Genomic DNA, 20,869 nt, shown 5'->3' on the forward strand with positions numbered 1-20,869 from the left:
CTAACTGACATTTTAGTTAACACAATGCCATTTTCTAACAAAAATAGTACTGTGTTTTTTGAACATCTCTACTCAGCACCTGGAGATCGTATGAAGCCAGTTGCTGGCCAAGGTGCTGAATAGGATATTCCACTGATTCCTGAGAGTTGCAACTCTGGACTCTAACCAAAAGTCAGCACAGAAAGACTATGACAGTTAGAAAATGCTGAGGATTGCTGCAATAAAAAGTTCTATGTCAAAAGGATGCTAGTCCGGGGCTAATTTAAATAGTATTAAATCATTATAGAATATGTGCTTTTTTGGGGGGGGGAGAGATTTCTCTAAAAATGTTTCAAGGAGAAATGTAAAAAAAAAAAAGCAGCCAGCAGTGAATAATGAACTAATTATATGAATATTGACAGTGAAGGAGTGGACACCGTAAAGCAAAGTGAGGGCGTGAAACCACAGTGGACAACCATGGAAATAGCAGAGATGATCAAAGTTCAAAGACAATAAAAAATTATTGTGGGTGGTGATCGACGTTTCGATGATCTTGATAAAGTTCCAAGTTACGGATCGAAACAACGATCACCACTCACAATACATTTTTATTGCCTTTGAACAAATAACTGGAGTGCCGTTTGTTATCCCAGCAATGGGTCTACCACTTTGTGACAATTTTAATGAACTCCAAACTAAGAATATGATGCAATAGTGTCATGCTCAATGATGTTTCCCTTTCATAATATGATAGTGGGGGCAGGCAAAGTGGTAGCGGAAGTGATCAGTAAAAGAGCTTCCGGACCAAAGGGCAATGGCTTTTAGAAGCTATTATAAGCACGTTTGACTAAAATGCCCATAAAACAGGCAATATTCTAGGAGGTTAGCAGATGCAATTAGATGGTGTTTTTCTATGAGGTGTGGCAGGACGGCCTTGTGGCAGGGTCAGTAAGACGCTAGACGCTGTGTAAAGCTTGAACTGTAGTGGTTTATTAGCAACAAATAAACATAACGGGTACTGTCCCTTTAAATCATAATAAAACATAGAAAATAAACACCTATTCCCTTTAGGGAAAGCTAACTACACCATAGCTTTCGCCCTCAATAACTGCATGGCTAGCTAAGCTGGTTCCCAAGCCACAACATACCCTGGTATATGGAACAAGGTAACAGTCTCTGCATGCAACAATAAACTGTTTTTGCTTATCTGTCAGTCCTTTGGAGCAGATGTCACTGCTTCAGCACGGCCTTGTGTCCTTTCTTCCTAGGGGAACTCAGCCCCAACTTGAGCCCAGAGAACTCCTCTGTACCAGCTTCCGCAGCTGGGGAGCACTTCTATCTCCCTCCTTCTCTGGGGAAAACAGTCTCTCACTCTGTGTGTCTCAGGATTGTCTCTCTGTGTTTGACTAAAAAACACTTTCTTATTTCACTGAGGAGCCCAGTCCCTGATTAATAAGATTTCAGCTGCTGCTCTTTCTCTGAGGAGATTAACGCTCTGTGGACTGGAAAGCACACTTACTTCACTGTTCCAGCCTACTGAGTCAGTGACTCTGTCACAGAGGGTATATCAATATACATATTTATAGACATGACTAAGCGGGGAAAACTTTGACTGACACTGATAATTACATATTAGTAATAAACTAATAAATATGGACTATATAGCAAATAGTATTATATAATATGCAGTATTGTATACTCTGTGTGCTAGGAGGAGTGGCTCAGTGAGTAAAGACTCTGACTAGCATTGAGTTTGAAGCAGGGGAGCCTTGTTCAATTCCCGGTGTCGGCTCCTTATGACCTTGGTGACAAGGGAGACCAGAACTTTTAACACCTTAATTACCCGGATCCTTTAATTGAGCAAAGCAAGAGATAAAATAAATTGTCATTTATTTACACAATGAACAGCTTGATTTACAAAATATTACGAAAATACACTTACTGGGACGGGGCAAAACAAAATTCTCTACGTCCAGAACAAAATCTTTAGAAATAGTCTTTAAGCACAATTTCCCAGGGGCGGGAGTTGTGCCAACGCAAAGCCGCAAAACCAGCCTTTGGATAGGGGCGCCACTCGCAACCCCGATTTCTCCGCCGGTTCTGCTTGCTTCGTTCTACCCCCGTAGAATTGGTTTGGAAATCGTTAGTTCTTACAAACTCTTGAGCCGGATTCAAATCATGGTTACGATGTTATAATTTTTGTACCGCACGTTGAATCTAATCTCTCGATCGGCTGCAGGGATCATTAAACAGTAAAAATCCCTATCTCTATGCTCTGCAGCCAATCGCTGCGTGGGAACTAAACAACCCACCTATCCCCAGGTCTTGCCAGTAACGCCCAGCACCGCAGGGGCTTTATAGTATGCCAAAGGCATGCACAAACTTTGCACCTTTGCTGCTTAGCATACCAGGCCAAGCTCCCTTCCCTGGCACTGGGTAGTCTACTACACCCGGACATCTGCTAGGATGCCAGCACTTATTTTTCCTCCGCTCAGCTTAACACCTTTAACGGACGGAACCTTTTTAACTCCAGACATGCTGGAACCATGCCAGCGTGATACCTTACAGGTCCGGGGCTAAATTATGTACGACTCACTCACAGGAATTCCCTGCTATACATCCTTAAAGTATAGTACTTATAATTGAGTGTTTCCCTTGTTCCGGCTGCGTGAATGAAAACCCCCTCCCTCCTATAATGTTAGTAAAATTAAAAGAGGGGGACTTTGATTCATCAATTTTTATAAAACTTAATAAAAATTGCGGCATAACCTTTTTACTGGTTTTACCCCAGCAGTGCTCACAGCAAAATTCAGCGCGCTAGCACGTTCCTGGCCAAAGTTAGCTATGCGCTATGCTGCAAGCTGATGCGTTTTAAAAACTTTTTTAGGCTGAGTCCCCGCTGGCGCTGAATGGGCGGTGCTTGCGGCGGTTACTTACATATATAGATATATGTAAGTCCCCGCTCACGCGGTGCGCGCGGGCACACACGCTCACCTGCACTCGGCGCTTAGGTAAACAAAAAAATTATACTTTCAAGCGTGCTCAATGCCCCTCCTACCCCCCCCCCCCCCCCACGAGCGCACAAATGCCAGGACACCCAGCACTCATGCCTGGAGCGCTCTCCAAGCATGAGCACGCTCAGTGCCAGCGGGGACTCAGCCTTACTTTGCGCGGTTACAGGAAAATCTGGACACAATAACACATACATTGTAATTTATGATATTGATATCGTCCCCTTATACTTAGCGGGACACTCACAGACATTTGAAAGATATTTACAGTGTTGCAGTCACTATTGGGGCGCAGATCTAGCACTCTATAATTCCCCAATATGGCTCAGGGCCACCCAGCCTGGCATAATACCTTTATTTACTGGTCTGGGTACCCCCTCACCATCACACTTGGGCAAGTCACTGTATCTCCCTGTGTCTCGTGCACCAAAAACATAGATTGTAAGCTCCACAGGGCAGGGACCTGTACCTGCAAAATGTCTCTGTAAAGCACTACGTAAAACTAGCAGTGCTATACAGAACATGCTATTATTATTATTAATCACAATCACCCTGCAATGCTTCCAGTCTATCAATGGCAATCATTGATTGGAGACTGGTGATCTAAATAGCAAACTTAGATTCACTGTTCCATGAATTTAAATTTCCTATTTAGATCACACAGTGTAGAGTTTAAATGTATAAGATTTTTAAGAAATTGCAGACATTTGCGAAACAGGAAACATTTGAGGTACATGTCCTAATGTGTCTGTGACATAGATGTGAGTTGAAGGTACAGATGTTTATGTGGTGTGTATATATGTAGTATGTTGGGAAACGTCTAAAGGATTGACATGAGGTACATGTTGTAATGTGTCTGTATGTGAGGAGGGATGATATTTCAATGTCTTGGTGTGTCTGTTGGATATGTTAGAGGAGCATATAATGATGTATATGTGTTGGATGAGGGGTGCATGTCCTGCTTTGTTTGGGATGGATGAGAGACGCGTGTACTGATGTCTGTGGGAGGACTGAGTGCATATCCTGATCTGTCTGAGATGAATTAGAGATGCATATATCCATGTAATTGTGGGATGGATGAGGGGTGCATGTTGTGATCCGTCTGTAGGATGTATGAGAGGTGCATATTCTCATGTGTCTGTGGGAGGGATGAGAGGTGCATCCACTGTACTGACTGTATGTATCTGGGGTGGATGACAGGTGTGTGGTAAACCTTGTCTCTAGGATGCATGAGAGCTGCATGTACTTACAGTGTGTGTGTGGAGGATGGAGGCGAGGTGCATGTACTTACAGTATGTGTGTGGAGGATGGAGGCGAGGTGCATGTACTTACAGTATGTGTGTGAAGGATGGAGGCGAGATGCATGTACTTACAGTATGTGTGTGGAGGATGGAGGCGAGGTGCGTGTACTTACAGTATGTGTGTGGAGGATGGAGGCGAGGTGCGTTTACTTACAGTATGTGTGTGGAGGATGGAGGCGAGGTGCATGTACTTACAGTATGTGTGTGGAGGATGGAGGCGAGGTGCATGTACTTACAGTATGTGTGTGGAGGATGGAGGCGAGGTGCATGTACTTACAGTATGTGTGTGGAGGATGGAGGCGAAGTGCATGTACTTACAGTATGTGTGTGGAGGATGGAGGCGAGGTCCATGTCTGTGGGATAGATATACGAGGTGTATGACAGGGGTATAAAGTGCAACCCCTCATTTACCTCTGCAGGGGCTTTGATGCATGTAGTGTCTGCACTGTGTAAATATGAAGTGTATGTCCTGTCTCAGTTTGAGTGGGATTACATGCTATTGCTGTCTCCCTTCTTGGGGATATATTCCTGCCGTCTCATGTCTAATTAAAGTCCAGCTGCATCATGCCTCACATCTATTTCAGTCAGTAGAATAAAGCGCTGTCCCTGATGCCCTCTCCTCCCTCCTTGCATTGCTCCCCTCCCATACCTCAAATTACCCATATTTAGAAAACGCTTCCGGCGGTGCGGAGCACTTTGACGTCATCCCCCGCATGGCGGTGACGTCAATGCGGAGGGGAACGCGATGACGTCGCTGATGTAAATGTCTCCCGAACAGAGGGATGGAGAGAAGGTCCGCGGCTGCTAGCGGATCCGGGCAGCGCGAGGACACAGCCAGCCGCGAGACGCACGCCACCCCAGGTGAGTCTGGAGAGAACCGCCAATTAACCAGCGGGTGAATGTGGTGAGGAGGCCTGTCACGTGAGCGCGCTGGAGGCGGCCGCGTGCATGCGTGTTGGTGCGCGCGAGACTAATAACGGGGTTTTTTTTTACGTCCGCGCTGTCTGCCCTGAGAGGTCGCGCGCAGCCACGAGCCCTGTCCGTGATGGGGCAGGGTCCGCGAGTTGTTGTCGCCTGCCTCTGGGGGTATCAGGAGCCGCTTTGTTGCCCCCACCTCCCCCCACTGCAATGTGGAGAAGTCATTGCCCGGGTGAGCAGTGAGGCCCGGGAGGGGCAAAACATAACCTGACACCGAGCTGTCACTCGCCCTTTGGGGGGGGGGGGGGGGGTGTGTGTGACACCAAGCTGTCACTCGCCCTTTGGAGAACCTCATTAAAAGATAACTTGACCCCAGGGCTTCTACGGTCCCGCTCTGTTTGTATTATTTCCATCACTATCTCTCCGCTGCCAAAAAGAACTGCAACCCAGGGCTTTGTGTGTGTGTGTGTGTGTGTGTGTGTGTGTGTGTGTGTGTGTGTGTGTGTGTGTGTATATATATCACGTACATTTTGCATTGATGAAGAGGTTATTAAAGTAATACAAATCTTATGTTACTGAATACAATGATCTCTTTTAATGAAAAGTTCCAGCAGACCCCCCCCCCATCTCCCCCCCCCCCCATCTTCCCTCCCCATCTCCCCCCCCCCCCCATCTTCCCCCCCCCCCTCCCATCTCCCACCCCCCCATCTTCCCCACCCCCCCATCTCCCCCCCCCCCCCATCTCCCCCCCCCCCCCCCCCCATCTCCCCCCCCCCCCCCCATCTTCCCCCCCCCCCCATCTTCCCCCCCCCCCCATCTCCCACCCCCCATCTTCCCCCCCCATCTTCCCCCCCCCATCTTCCCCCCCCCCATCTTCCCCCCCCCCCATCTTCCCCCCCCCCCCATCTTCCCCCCCCCCCATCTTCCCCCCCCCCCCATCTTCCCCCCCCCCCCATCTTCCCCCCCCCCCCATCTCCCCCCCCCCCATCTCCCCCCCTCATCTCCCTCGCACCTCTCCAACACATCCCGCTGAATGGTTGTGATTAACCTCCTCTTTGCCAGAAGGGCACGGTGTTCACCTCTGGCACGATTTGTGTTTAAAGAAACGTAGTAATGTATTGGGGGGTGGGAAATGTGTTGAGAGATGCTCACATCAAAGCATTGCTAACCATTGCGAGAGTTGCTGTTTAACGCCTTCGCTATATATCCCCTGAACCCGCGGAGGTTTGTGCAAAAGGGTTGATGTTGATTTTATTTTTTAACCCCTTCAGTGCTAGATGGGCCTGCACGAAGCGATCCTTTTACCGGTGTCAATTTCTCAGCTAGCGCTCTTGACAAGGACAATGGGTGGGGGTGTGGGAGCCGGGCTGCTGCTGCTGCTGCTGCTGCTCACTGGCACATGAGTCACATCTTGCGGCGGGTTACACGAGGATGTCTAGTTCCTGAGCGCACCTTGAGATCTGCTGCTGCTGGGAATGAGGCTGCTGCTGCTGTCACATGAGAGCGTAGCTTTGACAGGCCCGGATCAGCTGCTGTGGGCGGCGCTGTCCTTGTGGTATGGGGTTATTTCGTGCATCATTGCCCCTCCCCCCCCCCGTTATACTTGTCAATGTGTGTGTTTCAGAGATGCTCTCTGCCGCCAGCTGAGGGATGGCTGCTTGCTGTGTCCTGCTGATGGCCGGGGAGAGGCTGCTCCCTCCGCCGGTGGCGATTAAATTATTATCATCAGCACCCTCCTCCTGCTGCTTCATCTCATCGTACTGCTGCTGCTGCTGTTGTCGTAGGTGCCCGGATCTCTGAAGGCGACGCCTGTCCCGGGTGAGGGTTGATGTGGGGAGGGGAAGCTGGGCTTGTGCACCTTTTTTTAAAAATTTTTTATTGTAGCTCTGCAGCCCCTCCTGTCTTCCCAGAGGTGGCCTGTAGGAATTTTTTATTATTTTTTATTTTGAGTCAAAGATGCAAGAAGGCTTCTGGAGTACAGTTATGGAGGTTTATGAGCATATACCATTGACACGCAATATTTACATCACTGGCAAATAAACCCACTATAACCATGCAGCCTTGTAGCATTGCGATTGTGACCATAGTGGGGATGTATTTTTGGAAGTTAGAATGATTGTTTAAAGAAAATAATGCCTGTTGAAGATGTGCCAGTGTTGGTCCCTGGGGATGTCTGGCTTGAAGATCCAACCAGCCCTTTAGTTCACCACCAGTGGGTCTGTTATTGGGACCCACCAATTGGGTTTTTTCTTCTTCTCAGTGGGGTTGATTGGGGATTTACCATCACTTTGTTTCATCCAACTACCAGGCTTCACAATTCATTTCATATTGATTTTGAAGGGGATTTAGAGGACAACTGATTTTGCCAATACCATGCAATTTGTCTAATTTAATAACCATTCTAAGGGGACTACACATACACATTATTCTTTTGCTTTTTCATTTTTGCGGTTATAGATGTATTAATAGTGGAGTGATATCCTGCAATACTAGTATGTATGTATATATACAGCACATACTATAAATGGAAGACACACACACACACACACACACACACACACACACACACACATCCTATTAAACTGTGAGTGCACTGCTCTTCAAAACTAATGTTTGGGAAGCTTGTATTTTATATCTATAGATCTGTCTGATTTATCATCACACCTCACCCTCTGATTCTTCTTAATTGTTATTTATTCTTTAGTACTGGATCTTGCTTACAGAGAAGTCCCAGGAGGAAGAAGAGACTTGATCCTAGCACAGGAAGAAGACTTGGGAGGTCTGCAGTTATTGGTTACACTGGTGCATACTGTATATATGTCTGTGTGTGTGGGAAGAGGAGCGTGGGTAGCGGATCGTTGTCAAGAAGGACATGATTGGAATAAGCATTGGGCTGGCTTCCTAGTGATTCCTCAAATTACAAGACGAGGGAAGAAGGAAGCACATGAAGACGCGCTTGTTTTGTTGGATATACTTTTAATATATATGTGTTATTTTTTGTTTTATTGAGCTTTAAAGACGATCGGTTCTTGTCCCAGTCATTTTTCTTGCTTTGGAAATACCTTTTGGATTTAAAAGCCAGACACTTCATTTATTCATGTCACCCAGATCTGTTGAGTGACCCAAGGTATACAAGGTTGACTGCATTGCATTGGAAAATATTCTGCTCTCAGAAAAGTGGAACAGTGCTAATGTTGCAAGAATCATATTTGAAAATTATTCTCTAGATCGGCTTCAGTGCAAATCCTTATCTGGGCAAAATGGGGTAAGTGTTGTTTTATCTTATCTTCTCGTGTGTGTGTGTGTGTTTCATGTAGGGTCTAAGAAATGGGATAATTGACACCACTTACATTTTTTATTTTAATTTTAATAGAAGCTGCTTTATCTCTGTGCCAAATAGGCAATCTGTTTCCTTTTCATAGTGCTTACGGAGATTGGAGGCCTTAATGCACTATAAATATTAACATTAAAGTACTGTAACAGACATGCATTACGAATCGATAAACAAAGGCATATTTAATGGTAGTACATTATTGAAATTAATTGTATTTGCTAAATATACAATATTCATAAACATTTGACCTACTTGTCAATGCAAGTGGGCAGGCTGACAATAGAATTGCCCTACTACTTTAATACTCTATAGACTGCAAATATATATTTTAAAACCTGTTGGGAGTGCATCTCGGGCCATAGGAAGGAAAGTAATCTCTTATGTGAGCAGAGCTGGTCTGATGTGTATTATTAAGCTTTCCAGTTTTCCAGTATTTAGATGTTGAGCAGAATCGCATCAATCAGAATAGAGACTTGCTTAAGAAAACAGCTGCTTTAAAATCGGTTTGTACAAAGGGTTGTGTGATGGGAAACCCTGAATCCAGTGTACAGATACAGATATGTCAACCTCCAAGGACCGAAGTCTATCAGATTTGGGTGGCCTAGGTCAAAAATAGCATGAAAGGACTTCACTAAAGTGAGACTTGTGATGCTAAAAATCAGTAATACTGACTGCAAATCAGTTCAGTGTCTATTAGATGTTTGTACTATAGAGTATTCTACTCCTTAAAATGAAAAATATGTTGTCTTTATTAGATACTGAGAATGTGTCCACTACAAGCAACACAAAGCTCTCTTTCTATAAATAAGAGTGAGGATAGTACATTGTTAGCCCATATAGTAGTATACAGACTAAAAGTAAGGAAGGAGTGATGCCTTTAATGGTTAGTGCCAGTTTTCAGGACTTTAGACAGATACCATATCTTCATTGTGAACGGGTCTTGCTAGTCCTGAACGCTTGCACTCTATTAAATAATACTTTGGGACTATAGGCATCGATTTTTAATGTCATTTTGGTAGTGAAAATAAAAGCTAAATAAGCTTGTTTTCTGCATACAGCTGATTGTGTACTCTGCCTTCCACCACTGTCCTCTTGTCTGTTATTACCAACACGAGGGTCCTTGCCTGAAGATGTGTTTATATTATATATATATATATATATATATTTTTTTTTTTTTTTTTGCTGTTTAGCGTGACAGTTGGTCTGCGGTTTTGTAAATGATGAAAGCTCCCAGTAGAATTCTGGGACAAGTATTCCTAAATTGTGCCTTTCTTGATCCTTTAACAACCGCTTTGCTCCCAGGGTTTGAACTCCAGACTCTGTTTAGGTGTCCATGTACCACAATTCCGCAACCTGTTACCTGCAGCATTCTTGGAGTCTAACTGCTTTGGAAATTACATTGACGCTATGATAAAGGTTACACTCTAACCAACCTCCTCCCTCCAATAAAAATTTGAGAAATCAAAGTGCAGGCGGTCCTCGGTTATCTGCCGAACTCCGTCCCGCAAACCGCCGTCGGATTGAGAATCTAATGTTAATCTGCATTGGATAATTCGTTCCGACGTCGGATAATGCATTCGGCAGATGATGCGTTAGATAATCCGTTCGAATAACAGACCGACAGCTACTATTAAATATATAGCAGTATGCTGTATTGCCTTTTGAGGTAATGCAATATCAGCATTTTAATTAACCCCCTTTGGTGTGCTAGATAGGTGCTGACTCATTTGAAAACATTTTAAGTAGTAATCAACTAAAGCACTCCGCTGTAACACAACTTTTCTAACCATTTTCATGTCACAGGCCACTCACTCTTCAATGAGCAGTCTTCTCTGCTACTGTAAAGTCTAGTCCTATTGACGGTGTAGCTGAAATCTGCCCCTGAATGATGTAATACAGCTTATTGAATAGGGACCTTAGTGTTTTAATTGCTTTTGAAAATCTAAACTTAAAAGTTTACAAAACCCAGTGATATTTAATACATTCTGCTGTCGTTATGGTGTCCTACTGTGGCAGTATTAACAAAGTCAGTACTTGGTTATAAAGCCACTCCTGGTAATGAAAGTAAAGGCTGTACTTCATGATACCTAAATATAATAAATGTATTACACTTAACAAAAATAAACCTAATCAACAATTCAACTTGTTCCATTTAAAACAAAAACATAAGAGCGGTGTAAATGACTCCTCCCATGTACTATTTTGCTCAGAGGTGTCTGCGATGCGTTACTAGTCTCTAGTGCAGGCCTGCACAACTCCAGTCCTTGAGGGCTGCAAACAGGCCAGGTTTTTAGGATATCCCTACTTCAGCACAGCTGGCTCAATTAGTGGCTCAGTATGACTGAGACACTAATTGAGCCAGCTGTGCTGATTTAGGGATATCCTGAAAACCTGGCCTGTTTGCAGCCCTCGAGGACTGGAGTTGTGCAGGCCTGCTCTAGTGCAAAAAGGTTAAACTTGATATATGACAAGTGATATAAGTTTATCTTCAGTGCTCCAGCCACTGTCCCTTTTGGATTCCAAAATTATAAACTTTCACACAATACTCATGTTTTAGCTGCTGCTTATGTAAAGTAAGAGACTTTTACTTTTCCAAATGTCTTCCCGAAATCTAAATTTTATGATTTCTTAATTGATTTCTGACTGTGCATTATAAACCTCCATAATGATGCTTAGGTCAGGTGAGTCACTGTGGCCACAATGCGCATTTAAGTACATTATGCTGTTACGTGCTGCTGCAATTCAAAACAAATGTAAGTGTTGATACCAAGGGCAACATGGCAATTACATATAATAACCATAAGGAAGTATTTATTGGTTATCCCTTTTAATCTAAAACTTTTAAAAATGTTTGTAGCAAACTTTGCATAACCCACTGATCTGAAGAATGAAAACCACTGCTTTAAACCGCAGAGTAGTGTAACCATGTCCTAGTATTAATTGTTCATTTTTCTCTGGAGGCTGCAAGTGAGATTGTAACTTGTTGAATGGATCTCTGGGAACACCGTTTTGTAAAACAAAGCTACCCGTCTCAGTGCCGCATGTCTGACTTATACAGCACACAGCAGAGTTGTCGGTTCTGTTGGGCATCTTTACATTTGCCTCGATATACCATCTCACCTCCTGCCAACTAAGTGGTATCCTGGAGATAATATCTGTAACCATTTTTGTTGGAACATGTTTATCGCCAAATGAGTGTACAAATGTCCTGGTCTGCTACTATTTAAAACAATTTACTACTTGGGGAAACCTCTACGTTTGAATGAGTTCCAATTCTTTCATTGTGCATGTGTGTTATACTTTATTTGTGCTGTTATTGTGGGAAATCTTAGTGAAAAACTCATTATGGTACGTAATGATATACATCTAAATATATTTTCCTTATCAATAAACTAGATTTTACATAGGTTTAGTCTTGCTATCATTTGCTCTATGTCACCACCTAGTGTTGAGTCCTGGCACTGGCAGCACATTTCTGTTCCCTACTCTGCACAGCAGCATCCAAAAGGAGAAGGAAAAAAAACAAGTTTTCGTCTGTCCAGTTTATCTGGATAAGGTTGGGTTCGGTGAGATTACATTGTCGGTGCAACATACTGTGGACTTGGATTGAATCCCTATTTTGTGCATTCTAGATCAATGTAATCACTATTAACAGATTCTTCAACAGACAAGTTTGTCATTCTTTAATCTATCCACTTCATGGGTGGTGGAACTCTTTAACCCCTTCACTGCCAGGGGCATGCAGCGTGTGATACGGCGCTCTGAAAGTGAAGAGATTTAGATGGTGGTCCTGCAGAGTTTAGGTTGCTGGGAACAGTTTAGATGTAATTGCATTTAGCTTTCCTTAAACCTTTTGGATGGGGATGCAGCTTTAAATTGATAGTCTTGAAGAGTCATTTTGTACTGTCTGAAAAAATACCAATTAATAAACTAATATTGCTGAAGAGCTACATAAAAAGTTAGTCACTGCAGATGGTGTAAAGCGTTTGAAAGTTTGTTTACAGTTGTAAGACACAATCTACTAGTCTCTGAGCCAAGGAAGGATGTTGCAGTACATTTTGTAGGCGTTGTCCATCATTGGTTAGGGGAGTGCAGTGGTTTTGGCCATCCTCTTCCCCTCCCCCCCCAAAAAAATATATACTCCACCCCCCACATAGCAGAAGGTATTATTCACCATATATTTATGTAGCTTGTGTAAGCATGTGCATATTTGAAATCTGCCTTCTAGTTCAGCGTTTTTGTAATCTTCCTGGTCACCTAAAACTTTGTCCCTGGTGCCTGTGTTGAGCTGCAGAGCTGACTGACCTATCAGTCATCACTTGAAATCAAAGCCGGATCATGTGTGCTGTGACCACCGTATTGATGACTGACAGGTCAGTATGAAGTGTGAAGTGTGGGCCATATGGGGTTAGGAGGAGGGGAGCTCCAGGACTGCCTGCACCTGATCTCAAGTAAGTAATTGTCAGGGGGAGCGGTGTAAATGAGACACACACACACACCTTCGCTTAAACACGGGCAGAGCATTTTTAGGAGCCAAAGTTCCCCTGACTCAACAAAACTTTGCCTCTGCTTTTAGGAGAAGTGACTCGGCGAGTAAAGGTACCGTCTCTATAGACAACACTAAGTTTCAATCACGGGAACCTGGTTCAATTCCGGTGTCGACTCCTTGTGACCTTGGGCAAGTCACTTTCTCTCTGTGTCTCAGGCACCAAAAACATAGATTGTAAGCGCATCTGGCAGGGACTGTCTGTGAAATTCCTATGTATTGCGTTCTATACTGTAATTGTGAAGCGCTTTGAATCCCATTGGAAGAAAAGCCCTATATGAAATAAAGTTATTATTTTTGTCCACCCCTCGTCCGACTCCAATTGCTTACATTGGTAGAATAATCCTCAGATAGCGTTTTCATTTTACACTGTGTGCAAAAGTTCTGGCGTGGTCTCCATTCTAATTGATGGCAATTATTTTAATGATCCTTATTCCTTTTTTTTAATGGCAGTCGCTACCATTGGTTGAGACTTCCTCCAAAGAACGGAAATGTGTTTCGTGGAAGAGGTCAATGTAGTCTACGATCAGCAGTTAAGGTTTTTGAATGCCAACAGGTATATTATTCTTTTTAATGTACATTATTGAGCTGGCTTTCCGTGGGACATTTATTAAGAGCAATTAAAGTTGTATTGCTTGTTCCAACAGGTGCTGTGATAGGGACTTTGATTGTTGGAAGAAGTGGCGTGGAACACATTTGTAACTAAAAAGTGGGTAGAAAGCAGCCTTGGAAAAAGTATGATGGATCATAGTTTCTGGAATTGGTGGAGGTCTCCACTGACCATTTAAGTATGACCATTACAAGTTCTGTAATAGATGGTGTATCTACTGCCAATAGCTCCATTTTGTATTGGATCAAACAGTGCCTGGTAAATGGCCAAAATTACTGGGCGACCTGCCATCCCATACGTGTAAGTTGGAAAGCTTTAACATAAAGCGTATCGCCTTTTTGGGACTATGGGTGGGAGGTGTGGCTACGTGAGGTGTGTGTGTGTGGGTGGCCAGTGGGTTCCTCCTCAGAGTAAAGTAGAGGAGCACTATGTCTCCTTCATCAGAACCACATTCTTTGTCAGAGTGAGGGCTTTTGAAAGGAAGCCATAAAATAGTCACATACACATAAAATACAATGAAAAATGTGTTGCCCCATTACTATTGCATTCCTGTGGATGTGATCTTATTTTCCCCTTCCGCATTATTATTATTATTATTTAAATTTAAAAAAAAAATGTATTACTCCCATTCACTCTCCCTATGTATTTATCTAGAGACCTATGATCATTGAAGTAGGGGTTGTGTATTTCTATAGCTCTTGCATAAGAATCACTAATTTATATTCATTACATTCAGTGTTGTCATTCTGCTTACAGAAAAGTGTTTACTTAATTTGTTTTATTACGCAGAAGTGTTTTTTTTTTTTTTTTTCAGAAGTAGGTGTAATCTTTAAGGATGCTAAATCTGTAAGAGCTGCTCCCAAACTGAGTATATTTATGTACGTGTGGGCAGAGATCAGTGTTTTGCTATTGTAAGCTGCATAGCTGCTGTATTGGATCTATCGAAAAACATCCAACCAACTTTTTTTTTTAATGTCATATATTGCACTTGATCCTTTCAAGATTACAAAGCAGAGCGTATTGCTGTAACCTTTATTATACATTTCTATCCTCGGCAGAAGAGCGTCAAACCATATACACTAGCTATCTCCGTTCTGCTTTGTTGTCACGGGAGACCAGGGTTATTAATACCTTTTTATTCCGGGATCATATGATTGAGCAAGACAAGGCGGTAAAATAAATTGTAATTTATTTCACGAAAAGAGATACACACAATGGATCACAATTTGCAATGAAAAACATACTTACTGGGATTGGGGCTAACGAAATAAACTTTCTTAGAACGAAATGTTAACTGAAGTCTGTACGAGTCCTTTCCAATGACCGGAAGGTACTCACAAAGGTCTTGAAACGCAATTCGGCATGCAATTCCAGCCACGACCGCTACGTTCCGTTTTCAGAACTTGGCCAATGAAAAGCGGGACTTAGAACGTTTCTTGAGTTGAAATCTTTGAAGTTGGCTCACGTCTATTCCTCCCAGAGCATCTTTAAATTTGCTGCTGATGGTTTGGCGTGTGGAATCTAATTGGCTGCAAGGTTTCTTATAGGTTTTGGAGTCCCAATCACAAACCACTACAGCTAATCAGCAAGTGGGAATTTCCCTGCCAGCCTATCACAAAATTGATGGTATTCTGATGACGGTGAGTACCTTTTCCAATTCTGCTAAGGGGCATGTGCCAACCTGGCACCTCTGCCTCTTAGCATATTGAGACCCCCCACTGTCCCAGGTTCCACAAAGTCTGGGGTTGGGCAAATGGTTGCCGGATAGCCCTTTGTTAGACCAGGTCCGGGGTACTCAAGTATAACTGTAGTACTCCTCCCATTCTAATACCTTGGCATCCGTGAGGCTTTCAACTCCGGGACCTGAGCAGACTCAGTGGCTGCAAGCTTGGGAGCCATGTGGTCTCTTGGAACCCCGGGCTTGGAAATCCCACAGTTCATTCACAGGCTACAAGTATATACACTTATCTAATATAAACCTTTAATAAAATATAATGTGACTCCTGTACTTTGTGTTAAAAATGTCTAAGTCTCATTTTCTGGTGTCAGAATAAGAATATATACTCTCTACTCTTACTAGCCGTATCCCTGCCACACTGTAAAAACCTGACTTTATCTTTATCCCACAAATAAAAGCCTCACAGCTTTTTCACATAGCTGGGGTACTCCCTGAAACCCTATAACCGGTTCAGGGTGACTTGGGCATGAACTAGGCATCCCCTCTTATGCTAGGGACCCCTGTACCGTTCTGGGGATAACTTGATCCCCTATGCCCCGTTTTTAACTTTCTGGTCTGTGCTGAAGCAGGGATCCCTGGCGGTGATTTGCAAGAACGTTTCCAGGGTAGGATTTTGACTGGAGCACTGTGCTTGAATGTGCCCGAAAATCTTACCTGATTCTCGGGTACATCTTTGGGGTATCCCGTAACCCGGGGACCCCTCTACATAGCCACAATCTGCCAAGATTTCCTCCTCAATACCCACTCTGAAACTCCCAGCCCCGCAATCTGTTTGCTAGCACTCCTGGAAAGGCAAAAACACAAAAATACTGTATTGTTGCATGATTTACACAGTCACAGTAATGCATATATACGACAGTTAGGTCCAGGAGCTGACACTCTAGGACCTTAAAACACGGATCGGGTAACCAATTGGGCTTAACCTTTATTACTGAGCCTGGTTACCCCCTCACGTCACATTTGTCCCCACCAAATCGGGGTTCAAGCAGTATAGCTTTTGCCCCATGGGACTTCGGACCCACAAGAAGGTAAACAACTGCCAGTACAATGTAAAGTCCTCAGGAAGCAGCAGTCCCTAAGGACTTTAGACAAGGGGAGTCTGGTGATTTGGGCAGACACCAAGGGGCGCATGCTCTTAGCAAGGACTGTGGCGAGCAGCACTTCAATTCACCATACCCAATTTATGCCACTTGTGCCCAGAAGGGGAAAAGGACATACACTTGACATCGTTCCTTGCTTGGTTCTATGTATCCATCCAACAAAAAAGCTTTATATTTGGGGACTGACCTGGATTTAGTATCCTAAGGGGATTTGCTGTCCTCTGAGGAAGGGGACATTTAGGCAGGAGTTGTACTACTTCAACATAGACTATATGGATATACGGATGAGCTGCTGTGAGGTTCATTTTGGATATAGAAGGCAAGACTGAGAAATGGTCGCAGGACACGCTCTTCAGAGGCCATCAAGAGCATTTGAGTCTTTTATGTAAATTTGTCAATTAGAATACAAAAAAGGAAGCATAAACTGACTGACTGTTTCATCAAACAATTAGCCAAGACAAAAAGTGCTCCTCAGTACAGCTAAAACAATGGGTCTAGAAACCTGGGACAGTATATATGTGAAGATTAAAGCGAAATTGAGTGAGTGTTGTTTGATATACAATGTAAACCAATAAATGCAGTGCTGATAAGTGAATAAAGCACTCACAGTAGTACTGATGATGGATGTCTCTGCAATGTCCTTCGTTCCTCAAAAGATACACATAGGAGAAGACATGGCATAATACGTTTTAACAACACAATACACGAAGCTGGGAAAGGAAATTAACTCGCACCTAATGCGTCTTACAACTGGGAGAATGTATTAAGGGTACACCCATACCACTCTGGATCTCTCGTAGGATTCAGCAAACTTTTAAAGTCCTATTCCGCCACCTTGGTTGCCTCACTCATCTGTTTCACTTGGTAGTAGGTGCCGGCACTTCCGTGTCTGCGTTTGCTGCAGTAAGGTGGCTCGATGGAGTCGGACGTTTCAGTTCCTGATTGCGAAATCCTCAGCGGGCCAAAAACCCTACGCGTTTCGCCATTCCAATCTTCGGCTTCCTCAGGGATTTAACCTTACAACTGGGAGAATGTGAGTTAATTTCTTCTCCCAGCTTTGTGTATTGTGTTATTAAAACGTATTATGCCATGTCTTCTCCTACTGTATGTGTATCGTTTGAGGAACCAAGGAGATTGCAGAGAGATCCATTATCAGTACAGTTGTGAGTGCTTTATTCACTTAGCAGAACTGCACTTATAATAATAGCATGTTCCTGTATAGCGCTGCTAGTTTTACGTAGTGCTTTACAGAGACATTTTGCAGGCACAGGTCCCCGCCCCGTGGAGCTTACAATCTATGTTTTTGGTGCCTGAGGCACAGGGAGATAAAGTGACTTGCCCAAGGTCACAAGGAGCCGACACCGAGAATTGAACCAGGCTCCCCTGCTTCAAACTCCGGGCCAGTCAGTGTCTTTACTCACTGCGCCACTCCTTCTCCTTGTATATCAAACAACCCTCACTCAATTGCGCTTTTATCATCACGTACATTTGCCAATTAATCAGGTGATGGACCCAAAAAGTTTGTGTTGTCTAGAAGTTTATACAGATATACCAATTTCAGAAGGAAGACCTCCACTCAGGACAGGTTATGCAAAGAGTAGTTGCAAGCCTTTCTGAAAAATAATATAGATGGAAAAATCAAGGCAAGATTAAAATGTACTCTAATTTCGGAAAGTTTGTCTTGAGCGTAGAGTATGCCTATCCACACCCTCACCTATTGCGTAACAGGAATTGATGCGAGGGATGTCTAGGAAGGAGAGCAAACAGAATATCCCAAGAAAGGGATCGTAAAAGGCCCCAGTTAGACCTGCACTCACTGCTTATAGTGTAATGGACCCATAATGTCCAGAAATATAAATATTCCTTAATGCAGCCACCACCAAGTGAAGAGCTGAGGATTCCCTGATCAGGTGATTAATACAAAGGATGCATCATTAATCCAACATTGCCGCCAGGGTGAGGTGGTATTCTCAATGGATAAATAAAATCATTCTTTATTCAAACGAAGATACACTTAAGGTGTGGTTATACATAAACAAAGGAGAAAACAGAATATTTTATTCCTTGCACTCGATACCGGTGTGAACAAGATAAATGAATTAACTTAAAACCTAACCTGGTTATACATACAGTGAATACAAATTGTAAAACTATGGTGAGAGGGTCGCTATATATTTAAAGTGCTAATGTATATAATAAATATATAGTCAAGGGGAGTAGCTACAGATGTATATGCATGTATATACCAGAGATGGAGACTATTCCTACAGTATTTTTCATTTATTGCTATAATAATGGTTTCAGCAGTCTAGTATTCAGTGTGCTGTATGTCTCCTTTAAGGTATTGCTAATCTTTAGGTTCTTTAAACATCTCAAATGATCGTGTGTAGTCTACAGTATGCTGAATTGTATCTATTCTGATTTTCGTGTTAAAAAAATACATACATACATACCTCGACAAATTCAGTCGCCTCATTGCCTGGGTTGAGTGCATTTTGTCCGCTGTCAAGTGCTTACCGGCCACGGGGTGGTGCAGCATCTCCTGGCTTTCTCCTGCAAGTCCTGTGTCTCCCTCTGCAAATACCATTAAAATGGCTGCGCCTATCCTATGCCCCGGGAAGACGAGTTAATTGAGAGGTTCGCGAGGGTCCGTTTTCTAACCACTTTAGATCTTACAAAGGGTTATTGGCAAATCCCGTTAACAGATTCAGCAAAAGAGAAAACAGCCTTCTCCACACCTGATGGCCTCTTCCAGTATACCATTTTACCCTTTGGCCTTCATGGGGCACCTGAAACCTTCCAAAGCTTGATGAATAAATTGTTACAGCCGCACTCGAATTATGCGTCCGCGTACTTAGATGATGTGGTAATTCATAGTCCAGATTGGGACTCACATCTACTAAAGGAATATATCTCCTATACCGATTCTGCCTGTTTTCTGCCTCTTGATAGTAAGCCTCCATTTGTGAGCCTTTTTTCTGTTTTATAAAGTACTTTGTGTGATCTGCACTATGTCTTTGTATCTCTTTGTCCGAGACTGCTGACTACCACCACAGAGTATCCAGGGCTACTATCAACACTGGATTGGTTTAATCATTGCCTATATTTTTCTGCTCTATTGTCAGTAGGAACTTTTGGAGTTTTTGATTTCTTATTTTCACTGTTTAGCATTATTGCACTATGTAGATTTCTTTTTATTGTTTCCTTCTTCGCTCCCCTGGTTTTGGAGAGCCAACCCAGCTAAATGTTCAGTCGGCTTGGCAGAAGCAAAATATCTTGGCTATGTTGTGGGAAGGGGGACTGTAAAACTCCAGCTCAATAATGTAGAAGCCATTGAAAATTGGCCCCATCATCTAAAAAAAAAACAGATTAGGACATTTGTATATGCATGTATATACCAGAGATGGAGACTATTCCTACAGTATTTTTCATTTATTGCTATAATAATGGTTTCAGCAGTCTAGTATTCAGTGTGCTGTATGTCTCCTTTAAGGTATTGCTAATCTTTAGGTTCTTTAAACATCTCAAATGATCGTGTGTAGTCTACAGTATGCTGAATTGTATCTATTCTGATTTTCGTGTTAAAAAAATACATACATACATACCTCGACAAATTCAGTCGCCTCATTGCCTGGGTTGAGTGCATTTTGTCCGCTGTCAAGTGCTTACCGGCCACGGGGTGGTGCAGCATCTCCTGGCTTTCTCCTGCAAGTCCTGTGTCTCCCTCTGCAAATACCATTAAAATGGCTGCGCCTATCCTATGCCCCGGGAAGACGAGTTAATTGAGAGGTTCGCGAGGGTCCGTTTTCTAACCACTTTAGATCTTACAAAGGGTTATTGGCAAATCCCGTTAACAGATTCAGCAAAAGAGAAAACAGCCTTCTCCACACCTGATGGCCTCTTCCAGTATACCATTTTACCCTTTGGCCTTCATGGGGCACCTGAAACCTTCCAAAGCTTGATGAATAAATTGTTACAGCCGCACTCGAATTATGCGTCCGCGTACTTAGATGATGTGGTAATTCATAGTCCAGATTGGGACTCACATCTACTAAAGGAATATATCTCCTATACCGATTCTGCCTGTTTTCTGCCTCTTGATAGTAAGCCTCCATTTGTGAGCCTTTTTTCTGTTTTATAAAGTACTTTGTGTGATCTGCACTATGTCTTTGTATCTCTTTGTCCGAGACTGCTGACTACCACCACAGAGTATCCAGGGCTACTATCAACACTGGATTGGTTTAATCATTGCCTATATTTTTCTGCTCTATTGTCAGTAGGAACTTTTGGAGTTTTTGATTTCTTATTTTCACTGTTTAGCATTATTGCACT

General features: G+C 43.2%; 1 protein-coding gene across 5 annotated transcripts in view; it reads left to right on the plus strand.

Moving 5' to 3' along the window:
* The first annotated feature begins 4,993 nt into the window (after window positions 1-4,993).
* Window positions 4,994-20,869, plus strand: part of HOMER1 (homer scaffold protein 1) — a 141,137-nt gene continuing 125,261 nt past the window's right edge. For 3 of the 5 annotated variants that reach the window (XM_075590792.1, XM_075590823.1, XM_075590832.1), the window contains exons 1-3: window positions 4,994-5,152; window positions 6,834-7,027; window positions 7,914-8,474. In XM_075590792.1, the coding sequence (XP_075446907.1) occupies window positions 8,470-8,474 (5 nt within the window). In that variant the 5' untranslated portion in view covers window positions 4,994-5,152; window positions 6,834-7,027; window positions 7,914-8,469. Of the gene's footprint in view, window positions 5,153-5,314; window positions 5,442-6,833; window positions 7,028-7,913; window positions 8,475-20,869 lie in introns of those variants that run through there. The other 2 variants (XM_075590803.1, XM_075590814.1) reach the window with 2 other exon arrangements.

Source organism: Ascaphus truei, chromosome 1 (genome assembly GCF_040206685.1).
Source record: "Ascaphus truei isolate aAscTru1 chromosome 1, aAscTru1.hap1, whole genome shotgun sequence".
In the NCBI taxonomy this organism is placed as follows: domain Eukaryota; kingdom Metazoa; phylum Chordata; class Amphibia; order Anura; family Ascaphidae; genus Ascaphus; species Ascaphus truei.